Source organism: Dipteris shenzhenensis, chromosome 10, assembly GCF_047967505.1.
Source record: "Dipteris shenzhenensis isolate YYH24624 ecotype China chromosome 10, Dip_SZ_1.0, whole genome shotgun sequence".
In the NCBI taxonomy this organism is placed as follows: Eukaryota; Viridiplantae; Streptophyta; class Polypodiopsida; order Gleicheniales; family Dipteridaceae; genus Dipteris; species Dipteris shenzhenensis.
This window is the reverse complement of record NC_141605.1, coordinates 13,914,002-13,933,710: the sequence shown is the minus strand read 5'-3', so window position 1 is coordinate 13,933,710 and position 19,709 is coordinate 13,914,002. Positions and strand designations below refer to the sequence as shown.

General features: G+C 41.7%; 1 protein-coding gene across 4 annotated transcripts in view; it reads right to left on the bottom strand.

Annotated features, from left to right (window-relative positions):
* The window catches only part of LOC147897433 (damage-control phosphatase At2g17340-like), an 83,190-nt gene that overhangs the window by 49,273 nt on the left and 14,208 nt on the right, over positions 1 to 19,709 (bottom strand). For 3 of the 4 annotated variants that reach the window (XM_087380272.1, XM_087380274.1, XM_087380271.1), the window contains exons 2-5: positions 18,344 to 18,409; positions 5,332 to 5,398; positions 5,096 to 5,164; positions 4,855 to 4,995 (exon numbers count right to left, since the gene is read on the bottom strand). In XM_087380272.1, coding sequence (XP_087236398.1) covers positions 4,855 to 4,995; positions 5,096 to 5,164; positions 5,332 to 5,398; positions 18,344 to 18,409 — 343 coding nt within the window. The remainder of the gene's footprint in view (positions 1 to 4,854; positions 4,996 to 5,095; positions 5,165 to 5,331; positions 5,399 to 18,343; positions 18,410 to 19,709) is intronic. The other variant, XM_087380273.1, reaches the window with a different exon arrangement.

Below are 19,709 nucleotides of genomic sequence, written 5' to 3'. Positions count from 1 at the left end.
CACAAACTATGTGCAAAATATGTGACTCACTCACTCTATTAGTGTGCGTACCCATGCATTGGCGATTACTAGCATTGTCAATAGTGACCTGCACTACAGTTTGATGTCCCACATCCTCAATAGCCTTCTCAATATGAGTGTAGGTATAATCAGCTGTATGAGACTCTCACAATGGGAGCAGTATTTGCCCTTAGTGGAGTTCGCCTATAGCAATACTGTGTGTACTTCTACTGGGAAAGCTCCATTTGAAATAGTGGAAGGAGGGAGAAAAGTTCCGCCTATCTTGAATACTAAAGATAAGATAAATGAGGCTGATTAAGTATGTCGAGAGCATGGATGTGGCATATCAGAAGGTGAAGCAAGCTCTCTAAAAGACTTAGGGAAAGCAAAAGAAGGCAGCTGATCATCACTGCTGTGAACTTTTCCTTTCAATTCACACATGAGCTCCTTAACTAACTCCACCCATGAAGGAGATATCTCGAATAGATGTGGCAACCATTTTCCTTTCAATGCCGTGTTTCAAAGCCTACCCCACCATGCAATTTCAGGTCCTTGAGCTACTCCCATGGGATGTAATGCATTAGAGTATCAAGCTAGGTCTTTTGGGACTTGGAGAAGCCTTCTCGAGGGGATAGAGGCACGAGGGCAGGCACTCTTTCATCTGAGAGGGGCAAGCACCCAGATGATAGAGATTGACGCCTCGATCCCAGAGGCACGATGGGAGGGACTACACAATGGCTCGACCCCCACCCAATGGTACGAATGGTTCTCGAGGACTGGAGTACCTCTCAAGATCCAGCTTTTGTTGCAGCTCCTTGGCTCCTACTAGTTCAAATTATACAAAATAGGGACTGGGGTCTCCTCCAACTAGAAACTGCCAGGAGCCTGGAGGCATATGGAGCTTTGGACTTGCTCGAGCAGCAGAGAGTTTGTGGTAGACCTCTTGGGCAAGGACAAGACCATTCAGCCGATGTTGGTTTCACCAAGACAAGCAGGGACAAGATGGGTGTCTGGTTATGGGAGGGCTGGCCTCTCAAAGAGACTCAGTGTGATCCAATGGGAATGGTTTTGGCCAATTCGCATAGGGCAATTGGATAGAGTTGAGGAAGTGTCCTTTTTCTTACACCACTTGGATTGGGCGGTGGTTGCAGCTAAGGCATCAGGCGGGTCCCCCTCGCAAAAGTGCCATTGGTTGGAGCAACAGGTCCCCTCGGAGGTGGTTTCCCACTTTTCGTGATGTTTGTGGACCAGCCTCAAGCCTCGAAAGATCTTCTTCTTCTAGATGGTGGCACATAGAGATAAAACCTTAAGAAATCCTCATCTTGAGCATACTGGTGGTCCTTCATTGCATCCAACTCACTGTGGTTAGCAATGGTTACCGCTGAAACCTGAGGTTTCCTTGACAATGCATCAGCCACTACATTCTTTTACCCTCCGATAAAACTCAGCAAATATTGCAAATACAAATTGGGAGCTAGACTGCTCCTGCTCAAGAACAAGGACACAAATTGGCCCCAAACCCGTGGTGCCCCTTTCAGTATTTATTTGTTATTTGGAGAACCTTGCAGATAAGATACACAGTGGAATCAACCACACTTGCATTCAATGCACATCCCACTCTCAGCAGGCATTAGTGTCCCAAGGAACCACCCTGCTGGGCTCTGCTCACACCATACATTCTAATAGGCATCCAAATCGGTCCCCTGTACTAGCATGAAACCTGAATACTAGCAATCCAAATGGGATCACACAACTCCCTTGCCAGCCTCCGATGCCCACTGGACCACTGATGTGCCCAAAGGAATTAATGAAAGCATTCAAAATTAGCCTGCAACCTCAAGATCTTGTATTTTTCTCTGGTAGAAACAACCGTGCATCACCTGCCCATAGTGGCTATCCAAAACAGCTCACAGCCAAGAGCATCACTAAGAGGCATGCGTGAACTCTTAACCATCCCGGAGTCACACAACCAAGCTCATTCTCGAGCTAATGCATACCTTGCAGAACAACTTCTTCTCCACGTTACCCCGCTGGCCACAGCTTGTGCAATCCACGTCAACCTGGCCGTACATCTATGTCTGTACGCTGTTCTGCAGCTATTTGTACGGATCTAGATGTCCGTACAGCCCATACTCAGCCTGGACACCAGCACAGCCCGTGCACAATTGGGAGGCCGTAGTAGGACCATATGTTCCGCATGATGGAGGGGTTGGTTGAGACAGGAAGGGGAGAAGCTGTGGTTCACCATGGTCACAATTTCACGTTTCAGCTTACTTTCTTGCGGGATGCATCATAAGGCCGAAGAGAAGGGGGGTCCACTGCTCCCCTCTTCTGGCTCCAAGTTGAAGCCCCAGAATGGACGGGAAGGGATCCCAACTGCTCCGATGGAGCCCCCTTCCGGGGCTGCAGAATCAGGACTAACATCTCCAATGCACTTGTTCAGTCTCGCGAAGACTTGCAAGGAATACTATGAGGAGGGGACTCTGACAAAACCATTGTCTATTACTGAAGAAGACAGTGTGGACTGCATCCATGCAGAGAATCTACTGCCTATTACCCCTACTAGCTTCAGATGGGCATTTATACCTTACAGCCTCGTCAAGCTACATCTAAGCAGTATTGTACCCTCAGGTGCTTCTGTATGATTATGCATCAAGGAGCTAATGAATATGTAGGGCTGGCCGTGACATATTATTGACCTTTTCAAATGAAAGAAACAGTTTTTCATGGCAGCAATCAGGTTGCCTTACAGGCTAATATTACCAGCTCCATAGAGAATGATAAAAATGCAGTATTTGTGTATAAGAACTATCTAACATCGATTGGTCAGTAGATAAAGACGCTTTCTTTGACAAGCGTCTAGGTATACTGCAGCTGTAACAGGAAGCTAAGGAGTTAAGATCAACTGCAATATAAGCAGTAAATGGAGCACCGACATCACTGACATGCTCGGTGGTATGGTTTGAGTGTTGATGGTGCGAAGACTGAAGTACATTTTAGTATGCTATGTGATTTCTTGTAATATCAAGACATTCGGAAGAGCCTCCTTTGTGGCTTAGATCTCAATTTGATGTGATGATACCGACAAAGGCTGTAATATTTGCAATAGATATTGATAAGAAATCTACTCACGTGTCTAGATCCTAGGCACGTGTGAGAAGGCCTTGGGCCTTGGGCCTAGGTCTTATGACCAAAAGGAGTTTAAACAGGGATAACCACCCTTCCCAAAAGATGTACCCTATTGTGGAGTTACCTTTCGTAAAGGGTATGCCACATTTCTTGTACCCATTGTGTGCTTCTATTGTCCATTGTTCACGGCTCGCAAAGCAGGCAGAAAAGTCACAGAAACAAATACCATCTGTGGCATTCTTTGCCATTGAAGGCCATTATTGCTGCAGTAATGAATTCAGAGTTGCCCAACTGCATTGTACGATTGGTTCAAGACATAACTGCACAACAAAACAGACCTGGTCGGTCACCTCTCAATCTTATAACCAACCTAAGCAGCATCACAATAGTCGAATTGTTTCAAATACGAAACCGTTAACATATCCAAATCCTCTCATGGTTGCCCACCAAACTCATGCTTTGGGATTGTCATAAGCTCTTGGCCATTTAGAAAGGTTCCTGCACAGCTTTATGTTGAAGAGAACGTGTACAAATGCTTTGATGGACTGCACGTTTAAAACCTTCAAACCTACAAGTACGCTTCGTTCAAGATACAATGCACATCCTAAATTCCCCCCCACTTCCAAGACTACACAATAATTTGAGCTCCACGACTCATGTCGAATTCTCCACAAAAAGAGTGCAAAAGCACCATTTCAGGTGATGATCATGACCATCCACTTAGAGCTACAATCATATATGAGCTTCCATATTTTCTGAAGCCTTCAAAAAATCAGCACAGAAGCAACAAATATGATGCTGAGAAGGCCTTCTTCACCCCAAAACGTGGCTTGATACCCATTGTGCTCTGTCCTTCCAACAAAAAACGCACACGCTACTCAACATACAGGTTGGGATTCCAGTTTATCAATTAACATAAAGAATAAAGGAGCGGGTTGCCACATTTTAGAATTAAATTTTAAATAAGTGGAGTGGTTTTGCCTACTTAGCAGCTGATTCTTTTGATCTGAGGTGGATAGCAACATATTTGATATGCAGGGGAGTAGGATCTGGGGCGAGAGAGAAACTCTTTCACAAAGTGTGCAAGTGAAATATGCTTGCATGTTACGAGCGATAGATGCTTGAACCAAACATTCAAGGATAGCGGCCTTCAAGTTGGATTCAATGCCATCGTAAAAGTTGATACTTGGGAAAGATCCGAATTGCCCAGGGGGAAAGTGCCTTTTGGCGTTATATGTCTCTACCATAATGAGGTTATTCGATAAGACATTAGAAACGCATGATGAGGCCAGATCTGTGATAAGGTGCCTGTTGATGTTAAATTTGTTTACAGCAATGAAGTTATTCGGATAGGACATTGGAGAAGCATGAGGCAAGATCTTTGATGAGATGTTACGCATAGAAACAGAGAGATGGAATTATTACGATGAAAGTTGAAACACCTATTGCAAACATGAATTCTTCCTGTTTTTATTTTTGTCTTGGCTACTCCTCATGGTTAACCTTTGACATCAAATACATATGAAACGTACTTTGTGGAATGGATACCTTGTAGATTTTCCAAATATATTTCAATAATTCAAATGTGCAAACTTTACTTATACAATATTTAAAAATCCATGGGATCTTTTACATGTAGCATACCTTTCCCAAGGACAAAAGGATCAATATGCTAAGCAGTGAAGGCAAGAAAAAGGGGAACGATCAGAGATGCTAGATTCAAACCTTTGCTACCCCTAGGTCAAATATATTTCCAGCAAAAACACCCTTCAGAAGATGTTCCAGACGTTCTCCAGTCTCCTCAATGCTATCGGCCAGTTTTATAACATCACCAAGAAGGGCAATTGCTTTTGCATTCTCTTCCTCCTGTTACCCCAAAGATGCAGTTTTAATTGTACGACAGTAAAGAAACGTAAGTTATCTCCAAACTTTCATGTCCCGAATGTTCAATCTTGAATATGCATACCTTAACCTTCTTAAAGATGTCCCTGAAACCACATTCTCTTAGACAAAGCTCCCGAAGCCTGCAAAGCAGCTGTGATAACAACAAATATCAAAAAGTAAACCACAAGACCAAATTCTGCAAGCCTCGTAGAACAGCCTTGTTGACAATTTGGTATGGCAAGATTTAAACTCTCAACCACATGAGTTTCCAATAGTTATCTGATGAAAATTTCGTGAGGCATTTTCCAACAAGCTTACAACGCAATCTGGAGGGCCTCCATGGCTCTCAGGATCAGCCTCCAGTTCATCCAATATAGCACCATATCTGTATAAACAAGAATTGGGTCAAATGATCATGCCAGCTATTAAAATCTTGAAGAATCCAAAAACCAAGCAACAAATATGCATTCTTGCTATGATCAATCCAAGCGCTGATCACAAACTCTGTGCACTAGTTACTCTCTCATGCCTTCGGAATCTTCTTCAAATTAACCCAAACTTTACGGCTCCTTCTAATTTTATAATATAGGATGCAACAACTTCTGGCCCATGGATCTTTCTATATGAGCTGATCAACAAATTCAGCCTTCTTTGGCTGAGCTCTAGCATGCTATACACTGCAAAAAAGAGAGAGCAAAGGCACAGCAGTAAACCATATCTTTTAAATATAGGAAAGTATATCACAAAACATGATGCCATCGTTTGAATGCCCTACTAAACATCTAACTATGAATGCTCTACTAAGCATCTAACTATTATGAAGTTTGAAGAAGAAATGAATTATAGGTCTTAAATGGAGGCTCTTCTCATTTCACGGAGTTTGTCCTCTTCAGTTTTTGTGAAAATCCACATATTCCAATGTATGAGAGTCCACAGTTCTTCTAGCATGTGCAGTGAGCTTTCATATAGGTGCAAGCTAAAAAATGAAAGATCAAAATAGCAGAGCAGGAAAGTTTAATGAAATAAAACAGGACGCATCCCTCAAACAATTCAAATGCCAATTGTCAACAATCCTACCCAGGGTGTTTTCTTTTAAGCACCGGCTCGAGTAGGTTACTCAAGAGGGAGTCAAAAGGCATGGGGACAAAGATCTGGGGGATCTAGAGTCAGAGGTGTCACAGAGGATAACAGTAGTTGGCTGGTTGGGACAAAGTTGGACCATCAGCCTCAAACCATTTCGATGTGGCACGATCACTTTAGGTGGCACCTTGGTTACGAGAGGTTAGACCCTTGCACAACATGATGTGGGATCGAGGCAAGTGCTTCCCCTCACATTAAAACAGAGACACAATTATTACAAAACTAAGGATAGCTGATAGGGCATCACTAAAGATAGAAAGAATTATCAGTTGACCACGACTTGGACAAGAATTTCACAAATGGAAATTTGCATGTCTGTTAAGTATCCATTTATTGCATTTGCTTTTTATTATTGATATTGTGTCGTGAGTGCAGGTACAATGGGCCCACCTCCTGGCTGAGGAAGATTTTTATTTCTTCTATCTAACAACTCATGGAGCAACACCTGAAAAAGAGTATTCTCCCGCATTGAAGATATAATAACCAGCATAATGACCTATCCTGCCTGCATACTTAGCTCACACACACACACACACACACACACTTTTTTTTTGTGAAATCTTATATTTCTCTGTGGGAAACCTCAGAAGAAGAGAAAACCCACCATGAAGTACAAAAGTAAAAAGATTACAAGTACGCCCCTCGGAAAAGTCAGGAGGCTAACTGAAAACTAGAAAAGTGAAAATGTTTAGAAGGCACTAGGGAATGTAGATAACAAAAAACTCCAAAAACAAAAGGAGGAAAATACGAATTTACACACCTCCAAGTGGCGACATAAAGACAATATCCTCCAAATTGATCCCCTGTTGTACCAAAAAAGTATTGAGTGAAGTAATAGCGCCATCAATAAAATGCAATTTCTTTTGACCTTTGTGATTCTTCTCGACATAAGCAGAAGACGGAACCGTTGACTCACTGGGTCAAAAACCCGTTCCAACATAGGATGCATATCCTCAATTGTAAAAGTACTTTTTGGGGGAGGAGAAGCATCATGAGTATCTTGCACTCTCAAATCCACAGTCTTTTTCCACTGTATCATTATCAACTATATCGGAAGGAGAGAGATCCACCTGTGTGTCATGTTCTTTCAAATCCACCTTCAAATCCTCATGACCATCAAGAACTATATCCGAGGCAGATATATCCACATGTAACTGCAATTCAGGCTCCCGAAGATCTAAAATAGCAATAATTGGAAGATGTGGAAGCATTGGAGGAAGAAGGATCATCAATAGTAGCCATTTGAGACTTCTGCAATTGAGAGTCTGGCATAAAGGTATCTTGGCAAGAAAGAGTCTGGAAAGGATTTGACAAAGGAACCGACGAAGACACTGTAACAAAAGCTTTCCCTTGAGGGTTCACCCATCTCCATTCTTTTTTATGCTTGGGCTGTTCCAACTTTTTTATACTGGAGAGGAGTAGGAACCTAAGGGAGGGGCGAAGCGTCTTTTACATAGTTCAATTGACTTGCAGATGCAAGGCAATAACAAGAAAAATGACCAACTTGCTTGCATTTGTAACACGCATTCGGGAAGGAAGCAAATGTTATTAGAATGCGAAAAGGATGGGTCAGACCAAAATTAAGATCTAAACATGAAGGTATGGCCTGTTCCATATCACACAAAACACAGATTCGGATATCCCTGCTCAAAACCAAAATTCCTGCTTGGGAAGATGCAGCACTCTGCCCAAGAGAGCTGCGATAGAGGAGATATGCGGGAGCAAAGGTATGGGCCAGCCCTTGAGAGTGACCTAGACAGGACAGAAACGCATGAGATTCTTGGCTGGGTCAAAAAGAGGATCCCAAGGCATAGCATATGCAAAGAAACCTGCGCCATGCACCCCTGCCTTACTAACCAATTGATATACTGTTTCCACATCAATACATCTCACGTAATAAAAACCTTTTCCAAGAAATACAAACGAGGAAATTTCATACACACACACACACACACACATGAAAATATGTAGGCACCATTTGGGTTCAAAACACAACTCACATCCTGACGACTGCTTGTATATGCCACTGTCTCAACTGTCAACGGGCAAATCAAAACACACAAACATACACAAAGTGACACAATAATCATGGTGCGCCTTTAAACCTGCTTAGTTTCCCACAACCCTCAACTACACAAGCTTTGATACCACCTGCACAAGTTACTTCTACACAAGGAACTTGCTTAACCCGTCAGGAAATAAAAGCTACAAGCGTGCAAGGGTCCTTACATCCTAGCCAATAGTGACACTTCTACCAACTTGTAACAACTGTTAGCCACACCCCTAGACCTTTGGGTCCATTCCCAATGTTCTATTTTGGCAACGTGTCACAATGGGTGCTAAGCCCTTATGGCTACCAAGCCCTTGCAATCCACATCAAGGACCTTACAAACAAACTTTGACTATTGGTTTAACTAACTTGAATAAAACCCATGCAGAGTCACACATCGAATCCTGTGAATTTAATTACAATAGTTAGCATTCATGAGTTCATGTTAAACAACTCTATGGCCTCTCTACAAGGTCATTGTCAAGCATTCTGTCCGATTGTCATATCACATTCTGACTGGAATGTCACAGTTGAATGAAAAGACCTTGTGTATATGCTTATTGTCTGGATGTTCAAGACGAGAAACAATGATATTTTTAACCTTAAACACATTTTGCAAACAAAATTCTCAAAAGATTTACAATGGAGGATTCACTAATAAATCTAGGTGGTTAGGATAGTCTTAGAGTATACACAATCCTATATATGCATCTTGTCATAAGCTTGATATATTTGACCATCACTGGACCCTACATGGCATTTCTAGTTAGTGCAATGTCCCAATATCATGTATGATGTCATATTTGAGCTTTAACCAGACAATTTCAAGAGTTGCATTTGCGGCTGCTCTACATTCAATGTCCATGATTGATGGGGCAGTTGTGAAATGCTTCTTTTTGTTGCATGATATCAACCGTGATCCAATGCCGCTCTATAATCGACGTCTACCGGATGATAGGCCAATTTGCACTGCACTTTTTGCTCCATGATATCAGCCTTGACCTATTGCTCAAGTAAGGTCTTGAAGTAGGGTTTCTATCTATTCGCCATCCAACCTAATCACTATGAGTGTATATTGAAATTTGCATAATACTGTTTTTTCATTATTGATTCCATGAACCAATATGCCCATTGTTACGCTCAAGTTGAGGCAACATGACCTCGAAAGGGTCAATAGACCTTTTCCTTTAAAGGATCAATGTTTGTATTATATTTGTTTGGGCTTCACATAAATGATCAAAAAGGAATCAAGGTCAAGGTCCTTGGTGAGGGTGACATGGCACAAGACTAGGTGGATCTAAGGCTAAGGGGTCTAAATGCATTAAATGTGGCAAATTATTTTAATGTTATCCCAAGAGAGGGGTAAATGGTGCATTTAGGAGGCACCCTAAATTGAGGACATGTGGCATACTAGATCCATCTAGGGAATTTTGGGACTTGGTGGATTTTGCAAGCAGGAGCTTTCATGTAAGGTTGTGTTCTGAGTTTTGCAACCACCGAGGTTGGCTGGGAGAAAATTTTTGTGCCTGCCCCATGATTGACTGTTGAGTTGACAAAGTAAATCAGTGATCTTAATATTTGGTATCAGAGCGAAGCGATCTGTGAAGGTGTGAGAACGATTGGCAGAGCGTCGGTCTATTGCTCGGATTCTTCGTTAGCTTTAATGAGCTATGACCGTGAAGCCATTAGAGGAGCTGGGATCTTGTCTTACGGGATCAGAGAAAAAGACGAAGGTTGTAGATTATTTGCGTCGTCTGGTTCATGCCATCAGGTAGTTCGTCAGTTTGGGTGGGCGTTGAACATCAGGGTGGCACACGCGCTGGTCATGGCTTATTGATTTCAAGGTTCCTTGGCATCGCGGGGACTAGCTGTTGTTATATTTAAGTATCAGATGGAGCGCACATCATATTGAGCGGACGTAGTAACTGGCTGATGGAACTTTGGTTAATACCAAAGATTGGAGCGTGAAACAGCTACGGTTCTGTGCTGAGGTCACAGAAGTATCTCGAAGGATCTTTAAGGGGCAGATGGTCGTTGGAGTACGTAGAGCTAGACGTTGTGTTTGCTACTATGATAGGGCTACTTTGCATGTTGCGTCCAGAACAGATACTCGCAGAGAGGGGGTGCAGAAGGAATTGCTACGTGCACGTATTGCTCACAGACTCGCCTTGAGATATCCCGTCACCCGCATGGGCATGTGTTCAAACAGCATCTGTAAGATCTCTTCATGTAGCAGAAATATGACCAGGGAGCTTTCTATGCCTTTTAAGTTTTGTTGGGGTATATGCTAGTTTATTTGCCCTCGGTGTTTGAGTTGTTTGAGATTGCAGATATTTCCCTAGTATAGGGAAAGATATTTATCTTGGCTCTCAGTTATTTTGGTTGATGGTTACGCCTGTTTAGATACCTTTCTTGGTTATGAGATGGAAAAGCGATTTGTAAATACAGTTTCAGGCGGTGTTTTATTTATTTAATTTTATTTTTTTTTTATTTTTTTAAACACCCATCGACCTAAATGGAAGTTGAAGAAGAAGCTTCTAGGGTAGATCCCGTAGAGTCAAGAGTCCGGCCGACCCAGCAAGTGTCGCACCCAGCAGGCCATACACTGTCTAGTAGAATTGCATTATTAGAGGGTGCCTTGCAACAGATTTTAGCGCAACAATTACAAGCAAATGTAGGGCAATCCAAGCTCAGGAAAATAATTCATAGTATGTCTACTAGACCATCTCGAGAAGAGAAAGGTAAATCTCCAATGGAGCCTGAAACCAGTGTTTATACAGTCGAGCCTAGGAGGGCTAAGGTGCCTAATATTGCCAATTATAGGCCTAAAAAGTATTCTGGTCGGAAATCTGACCGTAGTTTCAATATCATAGAGACCTGGTTACACAAATGGGACAAGACCTTCACCATTTGTGAACTCAGGAATGATATGAAGAAAATCCGCGAGGCCACCCATATGTTTAATGAGGTAGCAGATAGGTGGTGGATAAAACAGCAGAAAGATGAAGTGGCATCCACTACTTGGGAGGGGTTTTAAAAAGAATTTAGAAAACACTTCTTACCTCCTGACGAAGCATCCCGAGCTTGGGATCAGTATTGAAACCTTCGTCAGAGAAATTTATCAGTGGCGGAATACACTGATAAGTTCAGAGAAAGTGTAATGAAAGTTTATGAACCTCTACCTCAGTCAATTCAGGTAAAAGATTTTATTTTTGGATTGAATGATTGGATCAAAATGGAAGTTCGGGCTAAGTATACGAACACGCTAGATGAAGCAATTGCCATAGCCCTGAACTATGAGGATGCAAAAGGGAACAGACCAAGTGGGTTTGTGCAGGTTGGGACTCAGTATGAGTACCCAAAGAAAACTGAGTTTAAGAAGAAGTGGATTAGCAAAGGGAGTGCCTCACAGCCTAGTGGTCAAGCCAAGCAGGTGAAGCCAGTTGAGACTCCTAAACCAAGTACCAGCATTGGAATGAAAAGAAAAGTAACACCAATGGCAGCCCGGGCTTGGTCGAAGTCTTCTTTGAACCCAGAGCAAAGAGAAAAAGCCAGGAGAGAAGGCTTGTGTTTTGGATGCCTTCAGCCTCATCAGTGGAAAGATTGTCCACGAAACAAGGATCAACGGATGGCTGAGATAGTGATCTCAGAATGCGACGTGGAAATGGAGGAAGTCCCAAAGCAGAACAGATGCAAATTTAGCTAGCGGGATCTTCTCAAAGGTCAGTACCTGTTTTATTATGTATGTCTGTTGCTAAGCTAGTAACTAGTACACCTGATAATGTCCTGTCAAAGCCCACAACAACGAGGTATACAGCCTTTAACGATACGGAGTTAATTAAGATGAAAGGGCAAGTAGCCAATCATGATGTCATTGTGTTGTTTGACTCAGCGTCAATGCACAATATAATTAACTCCAAGCTTGTAAAGAGACTAAAATTAAAGACTAGCCCATCTGACTATGCATATACAATCAGAATGGCAGACAGAAGTTCAATTGCAGTATGGGACCAAAGGGTTACCCAGTTGGAACTTCGAATTCAGGACTATACTAAGAAGCTTAATTTTGAAATGACAAAGCTTGCTCACGCAGACATAGCCCTAGATAAGGCTTGGCATTCTAGGAAGAATCCAGCCAAAGATTGAAAAAAGCACATTTATCAATTCAAGATAAATGATGTGCTGTATGTCCTACGAGGTGAAAAAGATATACCTCAAGGACAATTGGTTTCCGTAATGGAAGTTCGAAAAGCTCAAGAAAAGTTTTTGTTTCTTTATACAGCATCGGTAGAGCCGATTGATGATCCTTCGGCTAGCACTGATGTTACCCAAAATGGAGAGATGGCCAAGCTGGCTGATCAAATAGCAGAGGAGTTCTCTGATTGTTTTAGGGATGAGTTACCTTATGGGTTACCTCCAGAGCGGAATATTCAGCATAAATTGAATTAGTCCCGGAGACAGAACCTGTAAATAGACCTCCCTATAGGTTAAGTTTTACCAAAGAAGCGGAGGTACGAAGACAACTAGAAGAATACCTCAAGCTGGGACAAATTCAACCCAGTTTCTCACCTTTTGCTTCGCCAGTGATATATTTTTTTTTAATATTATACTTTTCACCTCTGTATAGATTACAGAGCATTGAATAATATCACTATTAAGCACAGGTATCTCATGGCTCAAATCGATGATTTGTTAGATGCGTTACATGGGGCCGTAACTTTCAGTAAGATAGATCTTAAATGTGGCTACCATCAGATCCGTATTAGAGCTGAGGATGTGCATAAAACCACTTTTAGAAGCAGGTTTGGACATTATGAGTTTTTGGTAATGCCGTTTGGACTTACCAATGCTCCAGCTACATTCGTCATGCTTATGAACGATTTACTACGTCCGTATATCGAGAACTTTGTAGTACATTTTATTGACAACATTCTTGTTTTCAGCAAAAGTATTGCTGAACATCATGAACACTTAAGAATAGTGTTCAATACTTTGAGGAAAGCCAGTCTTTTTATAAATAAAAAGAAAACTGTACTGTGTATGGTAAGACTTGAATATTTAGGATCCAAAGAAAGTGGCTACGATACTGACTTGGCCTATCCCTCAGAGTTTGACCACTTTGAGATCATTCTTGGGATTTCTCCAATTTTATCCAAGGCATATTAAAGGATACTCCGAAATAGTATCGTCATTGACTGATCTCACCTCAGATAAAGTACCTTTTATATGGAGACAGAATCAATGGGAGAGTTTTAACACCATAAAACAAGTTGTGGTCTCAGGACCGGTGTTAAAAATAGTGGATCCCTAGAAACCATTTTTCCTTGAAACCGATGCAAGTAGCATTGCGGTAGGAGCAGTTCTCCTCCAATTGGGAAGACCAGTAGCCTTTGAAAGCAAGAAGCTTTCTCCCTCTCAACGAAATTAACTAACTCATGAATTAGAGTTGTATGTTGTTGTCCATGCTCTGAAAACATGGAGACATTATTTATATGGATAAGAGTTTTATGTTGATGTTGATCATGATACTACATTTTTGTAAACAACCTCACTTGAGAGGCCGCCAAGCTAGGTAGGCAGAACTCATGCAGGAGTTTAACTTAATGATTCGGTACCGAAGAGGAAAGGATAATAAAGTTACTGATGCGTTGTCACGCATTATGCATAATATGAGTTTCACGGTATTAGAGAGTGCTCTAATGACCGAGATTAGAGAAACTCAAAAGATGGACGAGTTCGCTTGGCCTAAGGCTCATGTATTTAAACCCAAAGAAAGGGTGACCTGGCATCCAAAAAAGGCCTGACTTATGCAAGATATACCATAAGAGATGGTATGCTGAAAAGGAATGGCAAGGTAGTAGTACCTAATCAGAATGATCTCAGGCAGAGAGTCAGTTAACAATGCCATGATAGCCCATGTGCGGGACATCCAAGAGTCGAGAAAACACATGATCTCGTGAAGCGAGATTTCTTTTGGCCGAAAATGAAAAAACATATTCATGAATATGTGACACGTTTTTCGTGTCAGGAAGTAAAGCAGAGCAGGTGAAGCCACCCGGACTTTTACAACCTTTGGAAATACCACTAGGTAGGTGGGAGAGCATTTCCATGGACTTTATTGCAGGTCTACCTACGACACAAGGTGGATATGATTCTATCCTTGTGGTAGTTGATCATCTTACCAAGATGGCTCACTTCATTCCAACTAGAGAGCCTGTTAGTGCTCCGCAAGTGGTGGATTTATTTTTTAAACATATATTTCGTTTGCATGGATTACCCAAATCCATAGTCTCAGACAGGGATGTCAAATTTACCAGTCATTTTTGGACTGCAGTGTTTGAGACACTAAGGACTGAGTTGGGAATGAGTAGTGGGGATCATCCAGAAACGGATGGTCAAACGGAAAGAATCAACCAAATTTAGAGATATGCTTAGAGCATATGTGTCATTGAGGCAACATGCATGGAACAAGTGGTTGCCATTGTTAGAATTTGCCTACAATGATAGAAAACATTTTTCTATAGGGTTCAGTCCGTTTGAGCTGAACTATGGTTATAGACCAACAAATCCAACTACAGTTGGAGTACCTCAAAAAATACCTAGTGCCGCAAACTTTGTGGTTCAAATGCGAGAGATGCTAGCACTTGCGAGAGCTAACAGCCGCCAAGCTATGGATAGAGCTAAGGCATATGCGGATGAAAATAGATCGTTAGAGAATTTAAGGAAGGAGAAAAAGTTTTTCTCAGAGTTCCTTCGCACTGTAAGTCTTTGACTGCAGGAGAGTGTGCTAAGTTATCACCCCGATATTGTGGGCCATGGTTAATTCTAAAAAGAATAGGCAAGGTGGCCTACAAATTAGAATTACCACAGGGTTGTAAGGTGCACCCAGTGTTTCATGTTTCTCGTTTAAAGAAATTTTTACATACAAGGGACTCACTAATCGAGGGTGTTGTTTTGTTTCAGGAGATAGAGGATAATGCAGGATGCAAACCAACAAGAATCCTAGAACGAGGAACAATGCAAGTACGCAATCGGAAGATACCCACGGTGTTGGTTGCATGGCATGGTTTACCTCTATCAGAAGCTACCTGGGAATCCGTATACCAGTTACGGAGAGCGTTCCCAGACTTTATCATCGAGGACGCTGATGCCTGAAGAGGGAAGGAATGTTACGCTCAAGTTGAGGCAACATGACCTCGAAAGGGTCAGTAGACCTTTTCCTTTAAAGGATCAATGTTTGTATTATATTTGTTTGGGCTTCACGTAAATGATCAAAAAGGAATCAAGGTCAAGGTCCTTGGTGAGGGTGACATGGCACAAGACTAGGTGGATCTAAGGCTAAGGGGTCTAAATGCATTAAATGTGCCAAGGGGCAAATTATTTTAATGTTATCCCAAGAGAGGGGTAAATGGTGCATTTAGGAGGCACCCTAAATTGAGGACATGTGGCATACTAGATCCATCTAGGGAATTTTGGGGCTTGGTGGATTTTGCAAGCAGGAGCTTTCACGTAAGGTTGTGTTCTGAGTTTTGCAACCACCGAGGTTGGCTGGGAGGAAATTTTTGTGCCTGCCCCGTGATTGACTGTCGAGTTGACAAAGTAAATGAGTGATCTTAATACCCATAGATATATGTAAGAACTGTCTTAGCTACCGTCCAATCGCATTGGTGGGGAAAGTGAGAATATTGCACACAGGAAAAGGGAAATGGAGCATAGTAGCATGGGAAGGGAGGAGCACAAGTATGAGGGAGGGTGGACAGCTCATGTTGGAGAGAAAGGCTATTGGCATGGAAATGATGCAAGTGTCTCTTCTCTTCTCATATGGCTTCCTTATAGCCAACGTCAACATCAATAGAGGTCTCCTGCATGCACATGGTGGGAGAGGGCATCTTCCATGTGAGTGCCTAAACTGTAAAACAGACATAAAAATCCCTTTGCTTCTTTAAATCGATTTGGTGCTTGTTTGTGTGCACTTGATGTCGCCTCTCTCCCATCTCAAGGCTTGTTGCTGCCCCTTCCTTCTCTTCCAAGTTGTAATCGCTCCCATCATCCACACAGCCTTGTATATTGTAGAGTGTAGACTTTGAGTCATGACTTGGTGCTCTAATATGTTATGTTCTACAATCTCGATCTAGTCAACTTTGAGCTTTCATTTATCAAAATGAGAATCTACTCGATTGTTGATGGTAATTAATCATTGCATTCTATTGACTATAGTCACTAGTATACTACCCCTCTCGCTCTTCCTCTCTTTTCCACCCTCTCCCTGCATGATAAAGGACATTCCATAAAATTTGTTCCCATACAATGCACGTATTGGTACTCATACCTGACATATGGTGCTTGTACTTGACATATGGTACCTGATGTATGGCACCGTTGTTTTTCGCATACAACGCACGTAACAGTACTAATATCTAACATATAGTATTTGATGTATGGCACCTGACATATTGTACCGTGCTGCATCCACGTGTCCTCTTAGGTGTCATTTTTGTATTTTTATATCGAGAGGGAGTCCATGTCACCCAATCTTGACATAGGATATTGGGCTTTGATCTGTGTGGAGATTTGCGGCTAAAACTTGTCGCACCCAATTGAAGGTAATTACAGGTATGCATTTAAGGGAAGAGGGATACATGTGAACCACACCCTTTTTAAAAACAAAAATATAAAAATAAAATATGCACTCCTATTTTAAAAAAGCCAAAAAAAAACATTTGTGGATTTTGAACATACCATCGCAATCAATCAATCAACGGTAATAGGTTTACCAAGGCAGGTTTGGTTGCTCATCTGTATATGATACAGTAAGAGACCTCTTGTACAATACGCATACTAGAACTACCTTGAGTGAAGGGTTAACCAGCACAAAGATGCTTGCAACCTCATCCTACTTTCCCAATTGTATAACATTATCCCTCGGACTATGCACAACCAACCTATTTGATGTACACGTGGGGCCATCCACATGGCAAGGTCAGCACAAGGGAAAGATGCTGAACTGGTTCATGAGATACTACTGCATGCCAGCTACACGGTTACTTTTGAAGTTCCAATATGTCAAGATCACCTACATCAGTCGAGGTCAAAATGCAATGGAAAATCCATTGGCTTCCTACGCTTTCTGTGGTCCTGTTGCTCAGGGACAGAGCCCATTATTGTATCCAATTTTGAACAATTTGTAGTCAGGCAATGTCTCTCATACCGAGAGAACAGACTATGTTTGGCTTGAAACAAATAACAAATAGACAACTTCAGAGGGCCTAGGACTGGATTGCTCCCAACACTAGCTCTGCTTCCAAATCCCACCAGCAGGCAGCCGATCAGATTTTAGTCTCCAATCAAGTTTATCATAATATTCCTATGTTTACGACTCCATAAATCAAATGGACACGAGCTGCTTCGGATGGCCTACAGTTGGATTGCTCCCCACACTGAGCAGTTTGCTTCCAAACCTTGCCAGTAGCAGGAAGCTGATCATATTTTGTTCTCCAATCAAGTTTTTACCATGATATTCTTATGTTCACAACTGTATTCATGAAATGCACTAGCTGAGATGAAATGTGTTCCCATAGCTGTTCCATAGGGATGGTGTTCCGGCAGGGTTTATGAAGAGAACGCTGTTCCAGCATTCCACACCTATGGAATGGCGTTCCCAGGCAACTATGGCTACAGGCCTCAGCCATGGAGGATCCAGCAGCCAGCTCTATGACAGCTATAGGCATCCCTAGCCTCAGTCTCTTCATTGAGGAACAGTCCAGATGTGGAACTCTTCAAAAATATTGAAAATAATGTCCACTTTGCCATCGAGCATTTTTCCAAAAAAGAAAAAAAAGACCAGCCATCCACTATCATGTTTAAATTTTCAAGTTAATATTATCGATCTACAAGAAACACCCTAAACCCTATGCTTTGTGATCATGCAGAAAGGAAATGTTTGCATGCGTTTGGTGATGAGATCTCTAGTAACATAAATCTAATCTGTCCATGGATATGCAATCTCAACCTTACTTGGTGCACATTATTTCACACTGTTCCCAGGGCATTCCACCTTCAGTTACTTGCACATATCATAGTGAAACATATTTTAAAATTCTCTCAAATTCAGGTGCTTCTCTTATTTCCTCAAGCAGAGACCTTTGTGCAAATTTGGCTGCTTTAGCTGGAGCATCTGGAACAGTTTCATCTGCTTCTGCTTGCCTCCTGGAGACAGCCACATATAATTCAGACATGCCATTTTTTGCTGCCCGCATTTGGATGCAACGACATGATAAACTCCAACAAGCTAGTGCAGAAGAGTAAAACATTCAATCTAGGCTTGCAAACTTGGAAGCAGCTCATGTTAATAGCACGTGTACACAACACACACACAAAAATACCAAAAACACACGCACACGGACACACACCTACCTTTTTAAGAACAAACCTGAAAATCCCAAAGTGAAGAGCATGAAATTCAAAGGGAACTATATCACAAGGCAAGCTAAAGATGACATGAAAACAAGATGAAGAACCCTAGTAAGCAAAGCAGTTTATCTCCAAAGCAACACCACGAGACCCAGAACTTGAGAATCACAATGTAAGGAAATGGAAAAAGAAGAAACCCACAAGGAAAGCGGGAGGGTCGAGAGAAGAGTGATTTTTTTCCATTTGAAAAAGCAGGAAGGGGGGGGGGGGGGGGTGTGCGCTGCAAACAACAATAAATGGAAACAAGAACAGAAAAGTCGATGTTTGAAGAAATGTTTCTAAACAAAAAAATTGCTATGCTCAAAGCATTATCATACATGCAAAGGAAACTGTTTCAAGAAGACAAGTAAACACCCAATACTGACTGTTTCAGAAATATTCAAGAGTTTAAATAAACACATGTTTTTCTCAAATGTTAATCCTCTATGCCAAGATTTTATCCATTCAAAACAGACCTTGGTTAGGAAGGAGAGAATTACACTTAATCTTATGATGGAAAAAGGTTTGTCTCCCCCACACAATCAGTGTACATATTGGACTATGAGTAATTCTGTGAGTAATCTAGATTGAGATCTACTTTTTTTTTTTTGGGGTGAAAATTATGATGCTTTATATTAGACAATAGCTTCCCATGAATGGGAAAAGTACATCAACTGAAGATCTCACTATATGACAAGTATACATTGTAATCTATGTAACGAGTCTACAGACAATCAAAGAAAGATTGCTGTAGAGAGCGTCGGAAGAAAGGGAAAGGGGAAAACGTTGGATCACCAAAGACTCTATGATTTCTTGAGAGCTACATACACCTATGAATGATACCAAAAAGACAAACGTAAATGATAACACCGAAATAAACCAAGAAATAAAGATAAGAAAGAAAAGAGCAAAGCAAGAGAGCTACCGAAAGGGAAATATGGAGAGAGAGAGAGAGAGAGAGAGAGAGAGAGAGAGAGAGAGAGTTTATTAAAGTATTCGGAAGACCGACTGTGAAAAACCTGGAGGCTGGTACAAACGAGCTGTGAGGGTGGATCCA